General features: G+C 36.8%; 1 protein-coding gene across 1 annotated transcript in view; it reads right to left on the bottom strand.

Moving 5' to 3' along the window:
• Positions 1 to 24,152, bottom strand: part of Rsrc1 (arginine and serine rich coiled-coil 1) — a 279,466-nt gene that overhangs the window by 47,710 nt on the left and 207,604 nt on the right. The window contains exon 8 of the mRNA XM_055596771.1: positions 13,451 to 13,519. Coding sequence (XP_055452746.1) covers positions 13,451 to 13,519 — 69 coding nt within the window. The remainder of the gene's footprint in view (positions 1 to 13,450; positions 13,520 to 24,152) is intronic.

Genomic DNA, 24,152 nt, shown 5'->3' with positions numbered 1-24,152 from the left:
AGGAACAGGGACTGTCTCTGACATTAACTCAGTGGCCTGCTCTTTGATTACCTCCCCCTGATGGAGGAGCAGCCTTACAGGCCACAGAGGAAGACAATGCATCCAGTCCTAATGAAACCTGATAGGCTAGGGTCAGATGGAAGGGGAGGAGGACCTCCTCTATCAGTGGACTGGGAGAGGGGTAAAGGTGGGGGAGGGGCAAGGGTGGCGAAGAGGCAGGATTGGGAGGGGAAGAGGGAGGGAGCTTCAGGTAGGATACAAAGTGAATAAACTGTAATTAATAAAAATAAAATATATCTAAAAAAATATTAGTAACAGGTGGAATATATACATTTTATATATTATATATTAATTTTTATTTAAGCTTCTATTGTATTGTTTCCATATTACTGCTCAAATGGCGCTTAATTTTAGCTGTCTTCCCCCATATTTCTTTCCTTGCCCCCTCTTCTATTTCCCTCCCCACTTTATACTTCTATTCCAGCCCTCCTCTGTCATCCATCCATAACTATCTATTCTAATTCCCTTTCTTAAGCTATCTGAACCTGCCCTTCCCCCACCCAACCCCAATCCCTCACTCTAGACCTAACCTCTGGAGTTCTATGAATTACTGTTTGGAACCCAATGGCTCCCACCAAGGGCACCTGTACTCAATATGCATACCCCAACAGAAAAAATAGCAATATATATAAATAAATACTAAGTTTTACAACTAAAAAAATAAAAATTAAAGTTTTAAGTTACTTAATAATTATGAACTTTTGGATACTTTTATTCTTATCTTGAGAAAAGCTTACCAAAATGAATTTTATTGGGAAAAATTACCCCTGGTTAGCTTTGTGATTAAATTTCCAGTGTGAGACCAAATCTTTAATTAATTTTATAAGGAGCTAGATTTTGTATTAGATACTTCATTTGTTGATGTGATGAATTATTTGAAGAAGGTTATCCTCTTTTATACTAAAATATTTGGGATGTTGTAATGGTAAGTGTAAGTAAAATTTTACAGCAAATTAAATAGAACAAAACTAACACTTTGCTCTTACATGAGAAAATAAAAATCTGTATTTAGTGACTGGAAATTTTCAAGTTTCTAAGGAAAGTGTCATAGGTATCATGACCTGACCTACTCTGAGCTAACTTGAAGAATAAGTCAGGCCATTCTGCAGAAAATAATTTGTACTCAGAGGTTATGATTTTGATTAAGTAATTTTGTTCCCATACTAGTATTTCACTGCTACTGTAAAAAACAGAAAATGTAAATATTTAAATAAATTTTATACTGTTGTTGGAACAAAACACACAAAAAAGTCCTATAGTTTCAGTAAAGGCAATCAGACTTCAAAAAGCAAAGCACAACAGAAAGGCATCCTATTATGCTCTTGGGAATGAAAGTTCCATTTAGTCATCTCCATATAATTCAGCCCACACTCCTTACTGTCACTCATGTCCACTACTCACACCTTCCTAAAATGAGTATAATGTGCTGCGACAGCCAGAGAATCATAGTCATTTCTGCATTCCTCAATGTACTCTATGGCATGCAAAAATATGATAGAATTAATTGAGTTTCACACTACATTATCCTCACTATATATTTAGATGGTAAATAAGAATATCAAACTTTCTTTAATGGATGGAAAAATTGGGTTTAAAGGTTACCAAAGGTTATACAGGATGAAAAGGACTAACCTCTATTTAATTTTTCTAAACTATTAATTTCTTTTCATAATTTTTTTGTTTCTTCCTATTGTACAATGTAAGCTCTTAAGCTGGGGCTTTAGTTTCTCTTTTAGGATCTATTCATATTGCACAAAAATACCTAGCAAGTAGTGAACATATTCAAAATTTAAAAGTTATTTTAGGGGCTAGAGAGTTGGCTCTGTGGTTAAGAGCACTGTCTGCTCTTCCAAAGGTCATGAGTTCAATTCCCGGCAACCACATGGTGGCTTACAACCATCTATAATGTAAACTGATTCCCTCTTCTGGCAGGTGCAAATGCAGCTAGAACACTTATATACATAAAATAAATAAAATTTTAAAAAAGTTATTTTAGTGTGTGTTATGTTTTTGTGGTCATGAGGGTACTACAGGGGGCAGATGGAGGCCGAGGGTAACTCTGTGGAGCTGCCCTCTTCGTTCACTGTCACGTAACTCCAGAGGCCAAAGCTACGCTGACAGGCTTGTGCACAAAGTGCTTTTGCCCACTGGGCCATCTCACTCACATAGCATATAGACTTCCAAATAATAAAAGTTACTAAAAGGGCAATGAAAAATAGGGCATATATATATAAATATATTTTTATAGATTATATACATATATATAATATATAACATTATACTATTGTGCTTTAATTCTAGGTAACAATAATATCTTGACAATTAAAAACAAGGAAATCATGAAATTTGAAGGCAGATGTTGAAACCAAAAAAGATCACCCTGGGTGAGGTATCCCAGAAGCAGAAAGACACACATGGTATATTCTCACTTACAAGTGGATATTAGACATATCATATAGGATAAACATACTAAAAATCTGTACACCTAAAGAAGCTAAGCAAGAAGGGGGACCCTGGATAAGATAATCAATCCTCACTCAGAAAGGCAAAGGGGATGGACATTGGAAGAGGGAGAAAACAGGGAACAGGACAGGAGCCTACCACAGAGGGCCTCTGAAAGACTCCACCAAGAAGGTATCAAAGCAGATGCTGAGACTCAGAGACAAACTTTGGGCAGAGTGCAAAGAATCTTATGAAAGAAGGGGGAGATAGAACGACCTGGAGGGAACAGGAATGCCACAAGGAAAGCAACAGAACCAAAAAATCTGGGCACAGGGGTGTTTTCTGAGACTGATACTCCAATCAAGGACCATGCATGAAGATAACCTAGAATCCCTGCACAGATGTAGCCCATGGCAGTTCAGTGTCCAAGTGGCTTCCCTAGTAATGGGAACAGGGACTGTCTCTGACACGAACTATTTGGCCTGCTCTTTGATCACCTCCCCCTAATGGGGAAGCAGCCATACCAGAGGAAGACAATGCAGACAGTCCAGATGAGGCTAGGGTCAGATGGAAGGGGAGAAGGACCTCTCCTATTAGTGGACTTCAACACAGTACTTGAAGTTCTAGCTAGAGCAATAAGACAATTAAAGGAGATCAAGAGGATACAAATTGGGAAGGAAGAAGTCAAAGTACCACTCCTCCCAGATGATGTGATAGTATACATCAGTGACCCCCAAAATTCTTCCAGAGACCTCCTTCAGCTAATAAATCCCTTCACCAAAATGGCTGGATATAAAATTAACTTAAACATACAAACAAACAAACAAACAAACAAAAACAGTGCCTTCCCCTATAAAAAAGACTGAGAAAAAGGCTGAGAAAGAAATTAGGGAAACAACAACCTTCACAATAGCCACAAATAACATAAAGTTCCTTGGTGTGACTCTAACCAAGCAAGTGAAAGACCTGTATAAAAAAACTTCATCTCTGAAGAAAGAAATTGGGGGGCTGGAGAGATGGCTCAGTGGTTAAAAGCACTGTCTGCTCTTCCTAAAGGACCCAGGTTCACTTCCTAGCACCCACATAAGCAGCTCATAACTGTCTCTCCAGTTCCAAGGGATCTGACACCTTCACACTAATGCACATAAAATAAAATTTTAAAAAAAATTTTTAAAAGAAAGAAATTGGAGAAGATATCAGGAGATGGAAAGATCACCCATGATCATGGATTGGTAGGATTAATATAATGAAAATGGCCATTCTATCAAAAGCAATCTATACATTTAATACAATTCCCATCAAAATACCAACACAATTCCTTACAGAACTTAAAAGAACAATTCTCCCCATTCATCTGATCCTGTTTTATCAGGTATCTTCAGGACTGGTTGCAAAGCTCTCCTCTGTAGCCTAACAGGACTGCTCCTCCCTTGGGGGGGTGGGGAGGCCAAAGAGCCAGTCATTGAGTTCCGGGAGGGAGGGACTGGGAGGGAATGAGGGATTGGGACACGGCTGGGGTACAGAGTTAATAAAATGTAACTGATAAGAAAAAAATAAAATACAAAAAAAGTAATAAAATATATGCAAAATAAAATAAAATAAAAAAAAGAACAATTCTAAATTTCATATAGAAAAGCAAAAAAAAAAAAAAAATCCAGACTAGTTAAAACACTCCTGTACAATAAAAGATCTGGAGGTATCTCCATCCTTGATCTCAAGCTGTACTATTGAGCAACAGTAATAAAAGTGGCATGGTACTGACATAGAAACAGACTGGTGGATCAATGGAATCGAACAGAAGACCCAGAAATAAATTCACACACCTAGTAATACTTGATTTTTTACAAACGAGCCAAAACCATACAATGGAAAAAGGTTAGCATCTTCAACAAATGGGGCTGGTCTAGCTGGATGTCTACATGTAGAAAAATGCAAATAGATCTATATTCATCACTCTGCACAAAAATAAAGTTCAAGTGGATCAAAGACCTCAACATAAAACCAGACACACTAAATCTGTTAGAAGAAAAAGTGGGGAAGAGCTCTGACCTCACTGGCACAGAAGACAAATTCCTGAAGAGAACATCAACAACATACCTCTCAGATCAACAATCAATAAATGGAACCTCATGAAACTGAAAAGCTTCTGTTAAACAAAGGACACTGTCAATAGAACAAAATGACAGCCTACAGATTGGGAAATGATCTTCACCAACCCTACATCCGACAGAGGACTAATATCTAGATTATGTTAAGAACTCAAATAAACACCAACAAATCAAGCAATTCAATTAAAAAAAATGGGGTACAGAGTTAAACAAAGAATTCTCAACAAAGGAATATCGAATGGCAGAGAAACACTTAAAGAAATGTTCAATGCCCTTAGTCATCAAGGAAATGCAAATCAAAACAACCCTGAGATTTCACCTTATAACCATCAAAATGGCTAAGATCAAAAACTCATTTGACAACACATGCTAGAGAGGATGTGAAGAAAGGGGAACCCTCCTCCATTGCTGGTGGGAATGTAAACTTGTACAACCACTTTGGAAATCAATCTGGCACTTTCTCAGAAAATTAGGGATAGTGTTACCTCAAGATCCAGCCATGCTACTCCTAGGCATATATCCAAAAGGTGCCCAAGTACACAACAAGGACATTTATTCAACCATGTTTGTAGCAGCTTTATTCGTAATAGCCAGAATCTGGAAACAACCTACATGTCCCTCAATGGAGGAATGGATATAGAAATTGTTTTTACAATTGTGTAAATTTTACATTTACACAATGGAATACTACTCAGCAATTAAAAACAAGGAAACCATGAAATCTGCAGAAAAAGGGTGGGAACTAGAAAAGATCATCCTGAGTGAGTTAACCCAGAAGCAGAAAGATACATATGGTATATACTCACTTATAAGTGGATATTAACCTATAATATAGGAAAAACAAACTAAAATCTATAGTCCTAAAGAAGCTAAACAACAAAGAGGACCCTAGGGAAGAGGCTCATACCTCACTCAGAAGGGTAAACAGGATAGACATTGGCAGTAGGAAAAGACAGGGCAAAGAACAGGAACCCTCCACACAGGGCCTCTGAAAAACTCTACCCAGCAGGTTATCAAAGAAGAAGCTAAACAAGGAGGACCCTGGGTAAGATGATCAATCCTCACTTAGAAAGACAAATGGGATTGACATTGGAAGAAGGAGAAAACAAGAAACAGGACAGGAGCCTACCACAGAGAGCCTCTGAAAGACTCTACCTAGCAGTGTATCAAAGCAGATGCTGAGACTCATAACCAAACTTTAGGCAAGAGTGCAGGGAATCATATGAAAGAAGGGGGAGTTAGTAAGACCTGGAAAGTACAGGAGATCCACAAGGAGAGCAACAGAATCAAAATATCTGGGCACAGGGGTGTTTTCTGAGACTGATACTCCAACCAAGGACCCTTCCTGCAAACAACCTAGAACCTTTGCTCAGATATAGCCTATGGCAGCTCAGTATCCAAGTGGGTCCCTAGTAAGGGGAACAGGGACTGTTTCTGACATAAACTCAGTGGCTGGCTCTTTGACCACCTCCCCTGAGGGAAGAGAATCCTTGCCAGGCCACAGAGGAGGACACTGAAGCCAGTCCTGATGAGACCTGATAAGCTATGGTCAGATGGAATGGGAGAAGGACCTCCCCTGTCAGTGGACTTAGAGAGGGGCATGGGAGGGGATAAGGGAGGGAGGGAATGAAGGAGGGGGCTACATTTGGGATACAAAGTGAATAAAATGCAATTAATGTAAAAAAGAATTTAATTAAAAAAATACTGGATCATAAAGATACAGGAATGTCATATCTGATATACAGAATACTGTATACAACTTTCCTAAAGAGATATTTAAAACCTAACAAGGTAAGTTACAAGCTAACAAGGTAAGTCAAAATAGGAGAAGTTCTCAAGTACTTAAATCTAGAAATATTAGTGAGTATCACTATAAGTAGCTAACTCAGAATTGAGGCTACAGAGGGCAATCTTTCCTCTTTGTTTAACCTACATTAACATGACAATCAAGTAGATAATGACTCCTAAAGGATAGCCAAGTGCCATTTACTGTAGTTAGCTATGTATTACTTAATTAAACAGGATCTCATATAGCTTAGACTAGTCTCAAGCTCACTATGTAGCCAAGGTTGGCCTTGAACCTTCTGTATCTGCCCACCACATGCTGGGAAGTCAGGCATTCATGACCATGTCTAGCTTCAGGTTTTTTTTTTTTTTAGTCATGCCAGTGTTCTTTTAAAGATAAATAAGAACTCCAAACATTCACCCTTTTCTCTGGATTTTAGGTGATAAATCACAGTAGAAGGGAAAAGGGGATTATAACAGTTCTCCTTCTGAATATGTTAAGTCTAAGAACCACAAAGCACTGGTGTGGGCAAAATCTCTAAGAAGCGGGTCTGAGAAATGAGATGCTTAAGTATGGCCCTAATACAGTCTACTGGGAGAAAAGCAGATAAAGATACCCTGCTAGAATCTTATGAAAGAAGTGGGAGATAGTAAGACCTGGTCAGGACAGGAGCTCCACAAGGAGAGCAACAGATCCAAAAAGTCTGGGCACAGGGGTGTTTTCTGAGACTGATACTTTAGCCAAGGACCACTCATGGAGATGGCCTGGAACCCCTGCACAGAGGTAGCCCAGGGCAGTTCAGTGTCCAAGTGGGTTTCATAGTAATGGGAACAGGGATGATCTTTGACAGGAACCGAGTGGCCTGCTCTTTGATCACCGCCCCCAATGAGGGGAGCAGCCTTACCAGGCCACAGAAAGATGACAATGCAGCCACTCCTGATGAGATCTGATAGACTAGGATCAGAGGAAAGGGGAGGAGGACCTCCCCTATCAGTGGACTGGGGGAGGGGCACAGGTGGGGAAGAGGGAAGAAAGGTGGGATTGGAAGGAGAGGAGGAAGGGAGCTACAGGGGGACACAAAGTGAATAAACTGTAATTAATAAAAATAAATAAATAAATGCAAAAAAATTGTTTTTAAAAGATACCCTGCTAAAACACATGCTTGTATCTGGAGTACTTTGTCTGTGATTCCCAGAAACCTAAGTGAGAAAGCTCAGTATCGGAACAGCTCTAACAAGAACACTATAATGTACAGATGCGTAGGAGGTGGGATGCAAGATTCGGGGAGGAAGACAAAGCATGGAGGAAAGAAGAATTAGGCCGTAGTCTCAGTATAGATGGTATATGTGTTTCTATCCTCCAAAGCTGGGGTCCTAGGCAGGCCCAGCCATGGGTGCTAGAGATCTGGATTCATATCCTCTTGCGTTTACAGCCAGGGCCCTATCCAGCTATCTCCCCAGACCCTCAATTATATTACTTTTAACACTAAGTGTAAGGCTTGTGATTTGATTGTTTAAGGGGAATCTTCACCACTTACCAGCTCTATAGAAAGTGATTAAGCAATGTGTCTTGTGGCCATACATTACAGAAATAACATAATAGTACACACTCAGTTTGTGAGGACTCAGTGGCATTAGAATACATATAATATTTAGAACACTGCTGGCACCTCTTTCCCTTTATTTCTCCTACTCGTGATCTCACCCTGATTAAAGGATTACTAGAGAGAAAGAAAGGAGACATGAGATTAAGACCACTGTATTTTACTTCTTATCCATCTGTGCTGGCAACAGACTTGACTTTTAACTTAAACAAACAAGACTTGTGGTGTGCCTTCAGGTTTTGCTACAACTGCCTCATACCATGTTCACAATTGCACTGTGCAGCATGTCCACGAATAATTTAGCACAGGCTGCCTGAGCTTTTTGGAAACAAAAAATTTGAAGTTAAAAAGCCTAATAGAGCATTTTTTTTGAATAAGCATATAGGAAAACAACTAAAAAACCATTGTATTTATATCAAATAAATTAGAGAGAAATAAGATGCAAAAGAAAGACCATTATGCTTATAAATACATTAAAGATAATTAACACCATTAAATAAATACTAAATTAAACATAAACATAATGTTTAGTAAACCCAAGCAGTTGTATCAAAGCATTCTAGAAGTTGAGATAACTTTCAATTATCTGCCTTAAAAATATCCTAAGAAAGCTGGGAATGATGTGGGGAGATCTTGAGTTCAGGGGCAGCCTGACATATATTAGTAACTTTCAGGCCAGTCTGAGCTACATGTCAAGACTGTCTCAAAATACCAAGCAAGTATAGGAAGAACATTTCTAAACATACACAAAGAAAAAGAAGAGCCAAAGTGAGATATTCCTTAAGTCAAAATAAGAAAAGAAATAGAACTGAAGGATTTAATATTCATTTCCTGAAATACAACCTGAAGTTGGAAAAAAGTACTTACCTTGAAAGAGGAAATTGTTAAAAACTAAATTCTGAATTGTTTACTTTTACTAAGAGATGTTCCTTTACATAATGCCAGGAGAGTGCATATGGTTGTGAATGAAGGTCTATAGCCAATGCGCTGGCAGCATCAGTGAGGGGAAGTCAACTGAGCTACATGGAAGGGCAGTAGGAAGTGCTAACTTTGGAAAGATCTAAGGTGAAACAGTTACCTTGGCGTTCTGGGTACACAGCCTGACTTCTGTCTTGGACACAATAATTTCAAACATGATATGCTATTGATTTAAGAACACTCAAAGGAAAGAACTGCATAACAGTCAACGTGAAATTGCAAGGTACGGCTTTTGCTATGCTGACACAATAGCTCTGTTGAGATAACAGAGAGTGGAAAAAGAAAGCCAGATAGACAATATTTATCTACATTTGAACAATGCTTTCAACCCTGTGCTGCATATCAGCACGCTGAGAAATTAAGATATGAACTGTATAGATGATGTGACAGAGTGAATTACTAGTGGCTTCTAGACTCGAAATAAAAGATTATTATCCTTTCAGATACAGAAGTTCATACCAATGTATCTCAAGCTTTAATTTGCAGCTAGACTAATTATGTGAAATAAAATAAATGTAGCTTATACATTAATCATCTTCAGGGAAAGGTTAATTTAATAGAATTCAATATAATCCATATGAAAAAATGGAAGCAAACAATACCAAAGAATCTAAAAAGTGACTGATTTACCTATACAAAACAAGTACAGGGAACCTCATGAATAAAAAACGTGACTTTCATATTTTAAAATCAGTGTCATAGAAGTTAATCAGTTGAAGTATTTTCTTCAATAATATATTATTATCTTGTTTTTTAATGCACAGAAAATTCAGTGAACTTCAGTAAAGATACAGCTATATAGCAAATACTGATAACATTTCTTTTTTTTCCTGTTTATTTATTTTTATTATTGTTTTTTATTAATTACACTTTATTCACTTTGTATCCCTCCATAAGCCCCTCCCACCTCCCTTCCCGGTCCCACCCTCCCTCCCCCTTCTTCATGCATGCTCCTCCCCAAGTACACTGATAGGGGAGGTCCTCCTCTCCTTCCTTCTGATCTTAGTCTATCAGATCTCATCAGGAGTAGCTGCATTGTCATCTTCTGTGGCCTGGTAAGGCTGCTCCTCCCTCAGGGGGAGGTGATCAAAGAGCAGGCCAATCAGATTATGTCAGAGGCAGTCCCTCTTCCCATTACTCTGGAACCCACTTGGACACTAAACTGTCATGGGTTCTAGGTTATCTCCATGCCTGGTACTTGGTTAGAGTCTCTGGGAAGACCCCTGTGTTCAAATTTTCTGGTTCTGTTGCTCTCCTTGTGGGGTTCCTGTCCTCTCCGCCTCTTACTATTTCCCACTTCTTACATAAGATTCCATGCACTCTGCCCAACAGTTGGCCAAATCTCAGCGTTTGCTTTGATAGTCTGCAGGGCAGAGGCTTTCAGAGGCCCTCTGTGGCAGGTTCCTAGGTTGTTTCCTGTTTTCTTCTTCTGTTGATGTCCATCCTCTTCACCTTTCAGGATGGGGATTGAATGTTTTAGTCAGAGTCCTCTCTCTTGATTAGTTTCTTTAGATGTACAGATTTTAGTAGGTTTATCCTATGTTATATGTCTATATGAGTGAATATATACCGTGTGTGTCTGCTTTTTAACATTTCTTATTATTTAATATTGTCTTGTCTGACTATAATTCTTTACAGCAACTGTCTAACAGCTATGGTCTTGTCTTACAAAAGGGACATAGTAGTGTTAGCATGGACTTTCAATGTGATTACTTAAAATCCAATGTAAGCTCAAAATATATTTAACTCTGGACTTAAAAAAGCAAAAGGCAATTGGCCACCCACTTACTCATTTGTTTATACAATCCAAGATTTCTGTTATGTGTGAGGCACCGAGACACTAGATCATCTGCTGTCCTGGAGTCTATGCTTTAGCTAGTATAGTAGACTTGAAAAAAGCAATTAAAACAGCTATTGTTCCCTGCATTCTGCCCAAAGTTTGGCTCCAAGTGGCTATGAGTCTCAGCATCTGCTTTGATACCTTGCTGGATAGAGTCTTTCAGAGGCCCTCTGTGATAGGCTCCTGTCCTGTTTCCTCTATTCTCCATCTTCCAATGTCCATTCCCTTTGCCTTTCTGAGTGAGGTTTGATCATCTTAACCAGGGTCCTCCTCCTTGCTTAGCTTCTTTAGGTGTATGGATTTTAGTATGTTTATCCTATATTTTATGTTTAATATCTACTTATAAGAAAGTATACACTGAGTGTGTCTTTCTGCTTCTGGGATACCTCACTCAGGGTGAATTTTTTTTTTTTGTTTTGTTTTTTTGTTTCACCATCTGCCTTCAAATTTCATGATTTCCTTGTTTTTAATTGCTAAGTAGTATACCATTGTGTAAATGTACCACAATCTCTGTATCCATTCCTCAATTGAGGGACATCTCGGTTGTTTCCAGATTCTGGCTACGAACATGGTTGAGCAACTGTCCTTACTGCGTACTTGAGCATATTTTGAATATATTCCAAGGAGTGGTATAGCTGGGTCTTGAGAAAGCACTATTCCTAATTGTCTAAGAAAGTGCCAGATTGATTTCCAAAGTGGTTGTACAAGATTCCACCAGCAATCGAGGAGGGTTCACCTTTCTCCACATCCTCTCAGGAAATCTTATGAAAGGGGGAAATAGAAAGACCTGGAGGGGACAGGAGCTCCACAAAGGGAGCAATAGAATAAAAAAAAAAAAAAATCTGGGCACGGGCAGTCTTTTCTGAGACTGATACTCCAACCAAGGACCATACATGGAGATAACCTAGAACCCCTGCACAGATGTAGCCTATGGCAGCTCATTCTCTAAGTGGGTTCCCTATTAAGGGGAACAGGGACTGTCTCTGACATGAACTCAGTGACTGGCCCTTTGATCACCTCCCCTGAGCGGGGAGCAGCCTTACCAGGCCACAGAGGAAGACAATACAACAAGTCCTCATGAGACTTGATAGGCTAGGGTCAGATGTAAGGGGAGAAGGACCTCCCCTATTAGTGTGAAGGGCATGGGAGGAAGGGTGGAATAGGGAGGGGATGAGGGAGGAGGCTACAGCTGGTATACAAAGTGAATAAATTGTAATAAATAAATAATTTAAAAAAAACAGGTATTGTTGTAAGGTAAAACTGGGATTTTCATACATCAAGGCAGAAAGGTACTATATATCACACTAGAAGAACCATTTAATCTAAATTCAAAAATATTGTAAATGGAACTACAATATAATCTCACATACCTGTAGGTATTAAAATATCTTAAAGTATCTCTTTGAAGGAAATTTAGAATCTCTTTATAATAGAGATTATTAGAAATATAACATTAGTAATTATTTGGAAATAGTGGATTTAAATTCATTGTAGGACCAAGAATTCATATTATATTCAATAATAATATTAAAACCTGCAACTACTAGCATTTCTAAGACTCTAAGGTCTAAAAGAATGAGATTGGGCTGAACCTGCTACAAAATTTTAGCCGGTAGACTGTAACTTGTACTACTTGTGACAGATACAAGCCCCTATTTTATATAGTCATTATCAATACAAACAGTACAGTACAAATTCCTTAGGCTGCTTTACAGCCAGCAATACAGGCATTTCACAAACATCAGTGAAATCAGAGAATGCACTGAGTTGCAAAAGTCAAGATATATACTTTATAGAGCCAAAAGACGAGAATTCTAATGGTTTTTGCCACTAGAGTTCATTTTCTCAGTGTTATAATATTAGTTGATTACAGATAAAAGCATACAGTCAGGATTTCTACAGGTCAAATCAGGTAAGAATACTTACATATGTAAATTTAGTTTGAATACATTTCCTTGTAGAGTTCTGCCACCAAAACATACAGATCTTTCTTACAGATATACAGCATTCTAAACTTTCAAATTCAAACCTATGGTTTCCCTGGATCTCAGATTCTAACCAGAGATGAAAAATGCATTTTTCCTTCTGGTTGTTATGGTAAAAAGTGTGCATGCATTAATTAAGATAAAAGTTTTAACTTTCTAATTTACACAATATTATACAAAGCCAACATTTGCACACATTATTAGTCTTTCAGCTTTCCAATACATAACTGCTCTTGTGAGCTTTTGAGAGTTGAAAGATTCACAGCGTGTTGCATGTGTGTAAGTGTCTGTTGCATGAGCATGCTTGCCATAGTACTAATGTGGCAGTCAGAGGCCAACTTCTGGAGCACAGCCTTTCCTTTTACCATGTAGATCATCAGGATAGAACGTGGCTGCTTAGTCATGGTGGAAAGTGTTCTTAGCCACCAAGCCATCTCACTGGCCTCAGAGGATGCTTTTAAACTAATCTTTATGCCAGCAAATATTAGTTCCAGGCAATGACTACAGTGTAAAGCCATGTCTCAGTTTAAGATCATGAAATGGAATGAAGCCCTGTGAATGCATTACACCGCATCCTACAGCCTACCCAGGGAATACAACATTATGCCAAAGAATTACTCATTAGGGGCAAAAGAAACTGATTTTTACCTTCCTCTTTTCTTCTTTTTGCTTCTTCCTCATTCCTTTCTTTGGCTTTTAATGCTTCATCAGCTTTTGCTGTCAAAAAAAACAAAACAAAACTGCACTTATTTAATGCATACCTTGTAAATGAGAACAGTGGGGAAAGGAAACAAATTTAATCTTTATTTCTGTGAAGTTGTCAAAAGAAAAGAGTACAGTCACCATGAATTAGAAATATGTATCTGTATTCTTCATTCAGAATTTATATTCCAAATATTTATTTATAATCTCCAAGTCTTAGTTCAAGATATCCTCTGTATAAAAAGAAAATGAAGTTTAGCAATGTGAGGTAAATCATGACATTTAAATTAGAAAAAAAATAGTTGGTTATTAAAAGCCAGCTGATTTACCAGTAGACCATATGTGTTTCAGTCTGGAGGATTCAAATTTTAAGTATCAGAAGTTTGCAGTATCTGTGTGGAAGTATCAGATTAGGTGGAATTTCTCTTTCACCCCCACCCCATTCACATCATAATAGAGCTTTATTCATGTTATGACAGCACTTGCTAAAAAGAGTCTTTTTTTCTCTCTAGAACCTCTTCCCTTATTACTTAATTATCTACTAGTTGCTCAACTGCAGGGGTTTTTCAAACACTTTACTACAGATGTTAAAGAAGATTAAAAATATACAGCACAGTAACAAGGGACTATCAATATACTCTGTAAATTAATTAAATTTCTGTTCTAGCACATCATTTATTCCGAAGCATTAACGTCTCAAAGGAGCGATTCTCCTTTATTGCCGTCTTACTGCCTGATGAGTGAACTAAGCGAAAATAAGTCTCTAATAGCATTAGAGTTGATGAAATATTAAGTTAAAAAAGTATTGCCTCGTCAAAAGAAAAAGAATCAGAGTGTGCCAGCATTAAACTTTGGATCAGCCATCATCATGATAACTGCAACTAAAAACTCTGACTTTAAAAATAAACATATTCTAGTTGTTGCTGCAAATATGTTTCCTATGCAAAATTAACATATCCATAGACCTATAAAATCTGAGTTACAGAGGGAATTTAAGGAAAATTCATGTTTAATAAAAAATTAATTTTTCTTCAAAGATTGATTTTCTTCACCATGAATACTGACACTTTTTTCTTAAGGTATAATACTCACATAATGGTGTTATGAAGTGCTATATCTAATTACAAGGACATCTGTTTCCACTTACAAGCTTTTATACATAGTTAGACTGTGTTTAAAGTCATGAAACATTAAAACTTTTATGTCATTTTATATCATTGCAAAAAATCTACTAAATTAGATAATAAAAACAAACCAGCAGTAACTCTAAAGACTTTTACTTCATTTACACTTTATTCACCCTGGTAGAAGGACAAGGATAATAGAAATTCCATTTAAATTCAATTTTGGTTATATGTGTAATTGTAGATATACCCCTTGAGTCATGTAAAATGCTCGGCTTATGTTTCTTTCAAATTATCCCGCTCAGATTCACATTCTACTCCTTACAACCATCTTCAATATGTATTAGCAGAGCTCATTAGACTGAAATTTAATAATGCAAACATCAGGTGCATTTCAAGAACCTCCATTAACAACGTAAGATGGATTGCTTATATATAACTCTTGGGCCAACCGGGCACAATTTAAATTCAATAAAGTAGCCTGCCTAAATCTGATTTATCTATTTGACTATGCTGGTTTGTCCTTTCTTACTGATTTGTTGCTATACATGGACAATTCATTGGAATATTGTTTTGTATGGTTTTTAAAAACTGCAAATGGCTCTTTGCTGTGGTTAAATATTTTATGTAATTCATCTTCATACTGTCAATCAAGATTCTCAAGAATTTGTGCATGCATGTACATAAAAAATCTTATGAATTTTGTTGAAATAAGATGGATAATGTTAAAAGTATGCATTTTAAAATTTTATCAGTAATCACTATGTCCTCCACAGGAATATGAATGAATTCACTTAAAGAGAACATTATTTAAAAAGAACCAGCAGGATAAACTCCTTTTTGATTATTAGGGGAGCGTGGAATAAATGGTTCCCCCCTGCCCCGTCTCCAAACAGTTTTATGGTGCTATAACTTAAGTGTGGAAAGAAGCAGAACTTCCCTAGTCCTTCATGTATAACTTAATTTACCTGAAAATTTTGTGTTGCCAAAGGTAAAAATTCCATTTTACAGATGAAGACACTGAACAATGAAAGATAAGTCACAAAACTTGACCCTGAGGAACATGAGTAGTAAGAGCTACTCTGTGATTTACCATCTTCTTTGGACTTTGCAGTGCCATCTACTCCAAAGTGCATCAACGACCTATAAACTACTTCTCTCATCTGGTCTACACAACCTCAAATCCTGTGGTGTCCCCAATCCTTCAGGGCTAGCTGAACTCTCAGGGCTTTGCTTCTTGAATATTCAACCCGGAAACCACAGCTTGAATGACAGCAACAAAATTTAGATTGCATTTAACTCCCATTGTGAAGTTTTATGAAGTAGGATCACATGGCCTCTAAAAGGTAAGTAAAGAGTGCTGTCCTCGACTGCATTTACAAATTAATAAAAATATCTCATGAATGAACCTATCATAAGAGTGTTTACATGTCTTGTATGTATACTTCTTTTGTCCTTTGATGTCTGTCCTTTAGAGCCTTAGGATTCTGTACCCAGCAAGAAAGCCTTATAAGATGTGGTCCTTTGACCTTGTACCTTGCAGAATTATGAGCTAAATAAACTTTTGTTCTTTATAAATTACACAGTCTAGGATATTTAGTTATAGACACACAGGGCCAAGATATTGGACTTCAAGGCAACCATTTCAATTCCATGCCTAAATACTATCATCGTTGTTTTGACATACAGTTAAACTGATCATTTTCTTTTTATGCTGAAGGCTTTCCCTACAAAACAGTATATCATGCTACTTACTGGCTGTACCTAAACCTCATGATGTAGAAATTCCCATGCATTGTTGTAGGTAGGTAGCATCTCTTCACTCAATAAAGCCGTAGTTAAGTGTCTCTGTCTGTTCTTGGTTCTTGAAACTTACTATTCACTACAAATGCCAATAATCAACATCCCTGATGCCCTAATATTTCCTCAACTCTACTATTTACTTTTAGTGTTTATATCAATCAAGTTTACCACCTTTTTGCATTGTTTCATAAAGCAATCCTCTCACATGTGTGTTAAAGACTATTTTCCATAGTCTCTGGGCATCCTTGTTCTTAAGGTTCAAATACTCTCTTCTCTATCCTCAACTACAAATACATCCAAGTCTCATAAACTCTGCACAGTGCTTACTTTTCTTTCAGTGTTTTCACCACCTTTTCTGTTTAAGACAGCTGCCCCACCCCCAATTTGCAGTGTTTCTGAAAAATTCTTTTACAGCCAAGTCATTTAATGGCTATTTTAGTTACTGTCTTTGTGTTTTATAAAACTGGCTGTGGGTATATATCTCAGTGGTAAAATTATTATTATTATTATGTGTGAGGCCATGGATTCTATTTATTTATTTATTTATTTATTTATTTATTTATTTATTTATTTATTTATTTATCTATCTATTCTATTTATTCTATTGCAAATAAATGACTATGTCTTTTCAAAATGCTTTCATGCTCTCACAATGTTTCGACTGCTCTGATTCATTGTTACATGTAAACCCTTCACAGATATTCCTACCCAATGCCCCTTTCCTGATCATTAGAACAACCCCCTTAGATATTTCAAAACTGTGCTTGCTGTTGAACTCATAATCTTTTCCATATTGTTTCCCAGGTTTTCTTCCTTTAGTTCTCTCCTTTTTGGTATTTTTGTTTTGTTTTGTTTTTTCCTTAATCAACCATCTATCTACTATCTAGAGCTGAAAGCTTTGTGCCATTTCCCTTCTGCTCTTATATTAATGCAGTATATCAGATCATCAGCTCTGTGGAAATTGCCTCAAGAATCCCCTCACCCCTTTCCATTTTCAATAGTCACATTCAGATCATATTTGTTCTCATGTTCCTATTTTATTTTTGCCCTTGTAATCCCCTTCCTTCCAATATACCCTTCACATGATCACAAGAGCAAGGGATGCCTTCACTGCTTTATATGCACAGAAGTACAGTTTCTAGAGAATACAGAGCTTCAATAATTATTGATCAGATGAATATGCTTTTCTAAAACCCCCAAATAATTGTGCTACTGTGTACTAAAAATACTTCTAAGGAACCTTATTAGAGCATGTGCATATGTACATAAATATAAAGACACCATATATAAACACTGCTAACACACTGAACCAAAGCCCTCAGTATGCCATTTAAAGCTCTTCAGTGTGTTATCAAGGTGACTCTTCAGTCTCAACGTTCACCATTCCACCCTCCTCACCAGGGCTCCTTAACCTGGCCTTCTTGGGCCTTTTGTTATACCATATCTTTGTTCTTGCTGGGGTATCCATTTTTTTTTTCCTGCTGAGAAAACTGTAACTACAAATTTCAGCTGAAACACTACCCTCTTCTGTGAAACCCTCCCTGATCAATAACCTTCAAGTCTGTCTGGCAAGAATTTGTTGTGTCATACCATGGCCAAAGTCATGAAGATCTATAAGCAAGGACAGAAAGGGAGTGTAATCGTCATTTCTTTTCCCAACTACTGGCTGAAAGAAGCAAACTCCAAATAAAAATGAATCTGGGCCACTGAATTTCTGCAACAAGCAGTACTTGCTTCATAACTTGATGCAAACACAAAACATAAATGTGGTGTTTGGCAGCGCTGCCATTTTTACATTGTCACAGCAGCTGGCCCAAGCTTCCTAGGTGTTCAATGAATGGTTCCAAAACAAATGAATAAAAAGTACTCTGAAATGCAATGGAGATATGTTGTTCCTTGCAAATGAAATCTTTCTGAACAAAAGTCATCTGAGGCTGTTTTATTAGAGAGACATGGAGAAGTAACATGGGGTGGGGAGGCTTTATTTTATTAATAGTATGTGTTACCCACAGCAAATATCAGAGTTTATTCTCCTCATTGATTTTATAAAATTTCATTAGGAATATGGCTTTTTATATCATTAAAATTGCTTGCTTAGATCAGATTTTAAATGATCTGATGAAGTATTTTATATACTTCGTGGGAGAGAATAAATTAGATCAAGAATTAGAAAAGACTGATGGAGTATTAACTCATACCATACTTCCAAAAAGGACTACAATGATATGTCTAGAGAGAATTTTTTCCAAGTGTCTAACAATCTTTATCTAGAAGTCCTTTGCATATATATAGTTCAATTTTACTACTGTACCACCATAAATGTATGAGAAATGTTGAAGAGTTCTTAAAATAAAACAAAATGGAAAACAGATGGAAATGAATACAAAGAAAAATGATGACCATATCACAGTTGATCATATTCAAAATACTATGAAGAAGTTGTGGGGAGGTTTTAGTCAGTGGATACCAATCACTCTAGTCAGGCCTGGGGCAAATGTCAAGATGGAAATCATGACCGGAACAGCTGAGCAATGGTACCTCCCCTGTATGTGTGTAAGGAAACAGGCAGTATTTGCCCACAGGCAAGAACAGTGAGTGCAGAGGTGCTGGGGCCTGTGAGGCAAGCGCTGGCTATTACTGACCCTTAAAAGGAATGATAAGCTACTGGTTTGTCCTTATCAACAGCACATCTTTCCACTGACAGGAAAAAAATGAAGACAGGTTATAATGAGGTGAAATGTCAGGATTATGGGGGCTGTGAATCAGAATGATGAACAGACAACTGAGAATTACCACATATTTGAGAAAAAATCAGTCCCATGAAACAGAGACTATCTATGAAAATTTCACTGAATGTAGTGGAAAGAACAGTTTAGACACATAAGAGACAGAATTATCACCATGATTCAATTTAATGTTTATTGAATGTTTACTACGTATCTCTGTGCTTATGTATCTGCATGTGTTTCAGTTAATTGTCAAAACAGCTCCAAGTAAGGTTTGTCATACGCCATACTCATTTCACAACTGAGAAGCCAGAACCTTACATGCTCATTAAATGCACATTTCAAGGACATGGTGTCAGAAACACAGAAGAAACACCTTTGTGGTTACCATTTAAGAGGAGTTCTTCATAAAAAAGAAATTGAAAAAAAAAGTATCAATTTCTCTAGAACATTTGAAAGGCACAAAGAATGGTCAGTTTGTGAAAGAAGGAAAATTAAAACTAAATTTATTTTTAAACAAGTTGTTTTAAAACTATGAAGTATCTAGAAAACAAAGAAATATCAAGTCTCAATACCTAAGAATGCCTAGGACAAAAGAGCTGTCTACACAGAAGGAAAAGCTAGGTTGCTGCCCAATCAAACTCCTCGGATTACTCAAGACGGAAACCACAGAGGTCATATTCTCTGAGGATATTGACATATAGTGGAGAATTATAAGACAGAAACTAACTCTACAGCCCTGACCCTCACAGCTATCTATTCAAAGTTACATTTTAATCCTCCTAAATAAACTTTTAAAAAAAGATGAGTGATTGATCACCTGTCAGAAGTCATATCAATTTAAATAAAATGGGCAGGTGAGTTAGAAAAGAAAAAAAAAATCAGAAATTATGAAGTAAACAGAAAGGCACTCTAAAAAACATAAAAATCAACAAAACCAAAAGAATTTATTCAAACAATCAAGAAAATCAAGAATCTTTGGAAAGTCTGATCAAAGTGGGAGAAAAACAGAAAAAAGGTAAGGTAAGTGATATAGAGACACAGATGTATATTTAAAAAGAGAACACACAGAACATAAACATAACAGAAACATATGCTATAGTGCTCTATGCTGGGAAATCTAGTGAAATACACTTTTCCTCCTGTCAGTTTATTTAATTTCTGATGTTTCTTTTTATGTTAACACCTTATGACCAAGACCCTACACTAATTCATAGATACTGCTGTACAACAGTACTTCAAGATAGGATTACACATTAGGACAATTTGTAAACATGACACCATAGATACTCAGAATCACCAATCCTATCCTTTTGCATATGTATAGATTTTACTGGTATCTTAATTAGGGTTTTAATTGCTGTAATAAAAAGCCCTGACCCAAAAGCAAGCTGAGGAAGAAAGGGTTTATTTGTCTTAGACTTTCTCACTGAAGGAAGACAGGACAGGAACTCAAACAGGGCAGGAACCTGGAGGCAGGAGCTGATGCAGAGACCATGGAGGGGTGCTGCTTACTGGCTTGCTCATCATGGCTTATTCAGTCTGCTTTCTCATAAAACCCAGGACCACCCAGGGATGTCACCACCTACAGTGGGTTGGGCCTTCCCCCATCAATCACTAATTACAAAAAATTGCCTACAGTGGATCTTTCTCAATTGAGGTTCCTGTCTCTCAGATGACTATAGGTTGGGTCAAGCTGACATAAAACCAGCCAGCACAACTGAATTAGTCATCAAAATACATTTGAGGAAATTTATATTATAAATGGCTCGTGTTTATTCAGGTTAAATGCTGTTGTATGTTTTAAAACATCAATGTAAAAGACACATATAAACAACTATCATTCCCAAAGAGTTCTAAGTTCGAATATTTTTTTCCACATCAGTTATTACTATGTACATTTTATTGAACAACTGGGCCTAGGAAAGTTAAATAATTTGTCTAAGGTCAGAATGACCAAAATACATATAGAACCTGTAAGTTCTAGCTTAATGTTCTTTTCAGAATTCTTTCTCCCTATTTATTAATCTGGAGGTAAATAGTAAACAAAATTAGACAGAAATTACTTGCTTTATTCAGGTTACTGGTTATTGAGAAGCTTTTATCTAAGTATACTTTAATTTAAAAGAAATCACACAGAAAACCTGGGGCAGTTTCCTTTGTAAGTACTATTAGTGCAAGCTTATTCATCTCACACTCTATGAAACCACAGCTACAGTTTCTCCTAAAGGTATTGTGCTAACTGGTGTGAGCAATTGAGTCTGGTGAAAAAAATCTTCACTCTTGAGACATGCTTCCTCATTTCCCAGAATACAACAGCTCATGTAAAGCTAAAGTGACTCCAGTAGTGCAGTTCGGCCATACCGTTGTGCTTCAATAATTCCTGTCTTTTGAATCCCTCTGGTGTTGATGGCTGTAAGTAAGCAAATGCCTACTTACAAGCAACAGTTTGCTTGCTATCTGCTTATGAAGAAGATAACAGCAACGGTAGAAGTGGGATATACTTAGCTGTCCATTTCCTGTCAAGCCTCACACCCAGGGTTAAGACAAGGTGACTGCAATCAGCTCCATCCTGCCAGGATTTCTGTGCATCAACAGAGGAACTTACAAGTATCTGCAGATAGTCTAAACACTCGCTAGTTTTGTCTAATCCATCACAGTTTTCAAAAGTACACAGCTACTGGCTTTGCCTGCTTAAAGACCATCCAACTATGGTAGGAATATCAGTTCCTTCTAAGCACAGAAAAGGAAATACTGAATGAATTTGCTAAATATATATAAACAACCTTTTATTTTGAAAATTGAGACTCTGATAAAAATAAACTTACAGAATTTTATTATTTTCTACTTTTTAAAAGCACCAATACGGAAACATAAATGTTTGAATACAGTATAAATAATGTTCACTGATTGGAGATATTTGCTTTTATACAAATTCCCTTTGTATATGCTGCAATGGTTTGTAAGACTAAACTTTTCTTTCACTATTTTATCCTGTGTATGATTTTTTGGATTATCTCTTAATTCTTTTATCCTGAACGAGGCTCTAAAGACAATAAAGACTTGCTTCACATGCTTCTTTACCCCCTCTTTTATAGGAGAACTTTCTGTCATGTATTACAAAAACATGTATAGCTCAGTGCACCTGTGGAACCCACAGGTGTGCTAGGCTAGGGAGGTGAACGTGTCCACCTCTGAGCTGGATGCAATCTCTTCCCCATTCTGCCAGAATCCTGAGTATTACAGTTTCAGCCAAAACAAATACTACTTAAGATATTCACACTGACAGATGACAATCTTAGTTTTATTTTTTCAAATGTGTGCTGTCCTACAGCTTTCTGGCCATTTATGTATCTCTTTCCCATTTTTTTATTTTTGAGAAAGATTCTACTTTAGAAAGTTAAAAAACTGTTTAGTCATAGTAACTTTCATCTACTAAAATCTAAAAACAAGTTGAGGAATTAAAAACAATCTAATAATAATATGGATATATTATTGTGATATTCACTATTAGAAAAGCAGTTTTAGATTTTTTTTTTTTTAAAAAAAGGCTGAGATGAAAAATAAGAATAACTTCATTCTGTGTTCCTTTGCTTACGGAAATCCATTACAGGGAAACTCTTAAAGAAATGCCCATCATCCTTAGTCATCAAGGAAATGCAAATCAAAATGACCCTGAGATCCCATCTTACACCCATCAGAACGGCTAAGATCAAAAACTCAAGTGACAACACATGCTGGAGAGGTTGTGGAGAAAGGGAAACCCTCCTCCATTGCTGGTGGGAATGGAAACTTGTACAATCACTTTGGAAATAAGTCTGGGGCTTTCTCAGACAAAAAGGTTGTTTCTTTAAAAAACCTAATTTTATTTATATAATTTGCTTTCATAGTCTCAATATCTAAAAGGAAACAAAAACACAGGCAGTCCTACTGGGTGCCAGTTAGTCCTGAGAACTCTCAGATATAGTGATTTTTGTATAATCTTCAACAGATTTCAGAGTGGGCAATGATGTGCTTAAAGCTATTTCATCAGTGTGTGAATCAGTCATCATAAGTTTGTATGCTGCTATTTTGATCCTTGTGTCTTTAAGAAAATTCACAGAAACAAGTCTAATTTGTTTTTATTTACTTTTATTGAAGTTTAATTTTGAACTCAACTAGATCACAAATAAATGGAATCAAAAAATAAATATGAAAGGAAATCTGTAATGAAATGCCATGCTATTAATGAATTAATATTTTAAAGATGACTACTTTAATAGAAATATAAAATGTTCAGTATTGAAGAGTATGCCATGAATTTTGTTGCCTTAACTTGAGAAATTCATCTTAAATTCATTAAGTCTAAGAGCAAAGGCTGAATTCAAGTGCTATAACCCACATTTCTATTCTAAAAATGCTAACACTTCTGAAAAATTACAGATCTCCACACCAAGGTACAAATTTTCCCCAACAGAGCTTCTGGCCTGCTCTGATTTAATCCTATTAAATGTGTGTACTTCTTATTCACCACATTTTATAAATCACACTCTGATAGAGGAATGGTATCATGACTCTACTATCTGAAATGCCTCTGTTATGATCAAGAGCACTATAAAATAAACAACAATAAAAAGAATACAATCGTGTTAGATGACAGAAACTAGTACCCAGGAGGTAGGAGGTGTTTTTGGAATGATCTGAGGTTCCCATTCTTGTAGGTATGAACTAGACTCACAATGGGAGCCAAGTCTGCTAAATCTCCAGGGTGAACAGCAAAAGGGGACAACACATAATCTTAACTAGCTTATTTTGAGAAGGCATGTTCCATTCTTTCACACAATAGGTAAATTAAACCATAACACTGGCCATTTATGGTAACAGAAACAAGGAAAGAAAGTTTGGTGTTCCTTTAAAAAGTCAACCATAATCTATGAAGTTTAATTCAACCCAAAAACAGAACTGAATACAAATAAGTTGTAGACCATGGACAGACTCAACCTAGAATATTCTTGG

The sequence above is a fragment of the Psammomys obesus genome, unplaced genomic scaffold (genome assembly GCF_907164565.1).
Source record: "Psammomys obesus unplaced genomic scaffold, mPsaObe1.curated_primary_1811, whole genome shotgun sequence".
NCBI classification, from domain to species: Eukaryota; Metazoa; Chordata; class Mammalia; order Rodentia; family Muridae; genus Psammomys; species Psammomys obesus.
This window is presented reverse-complemented; position numbering and strand designations above follow the sequence as displayed.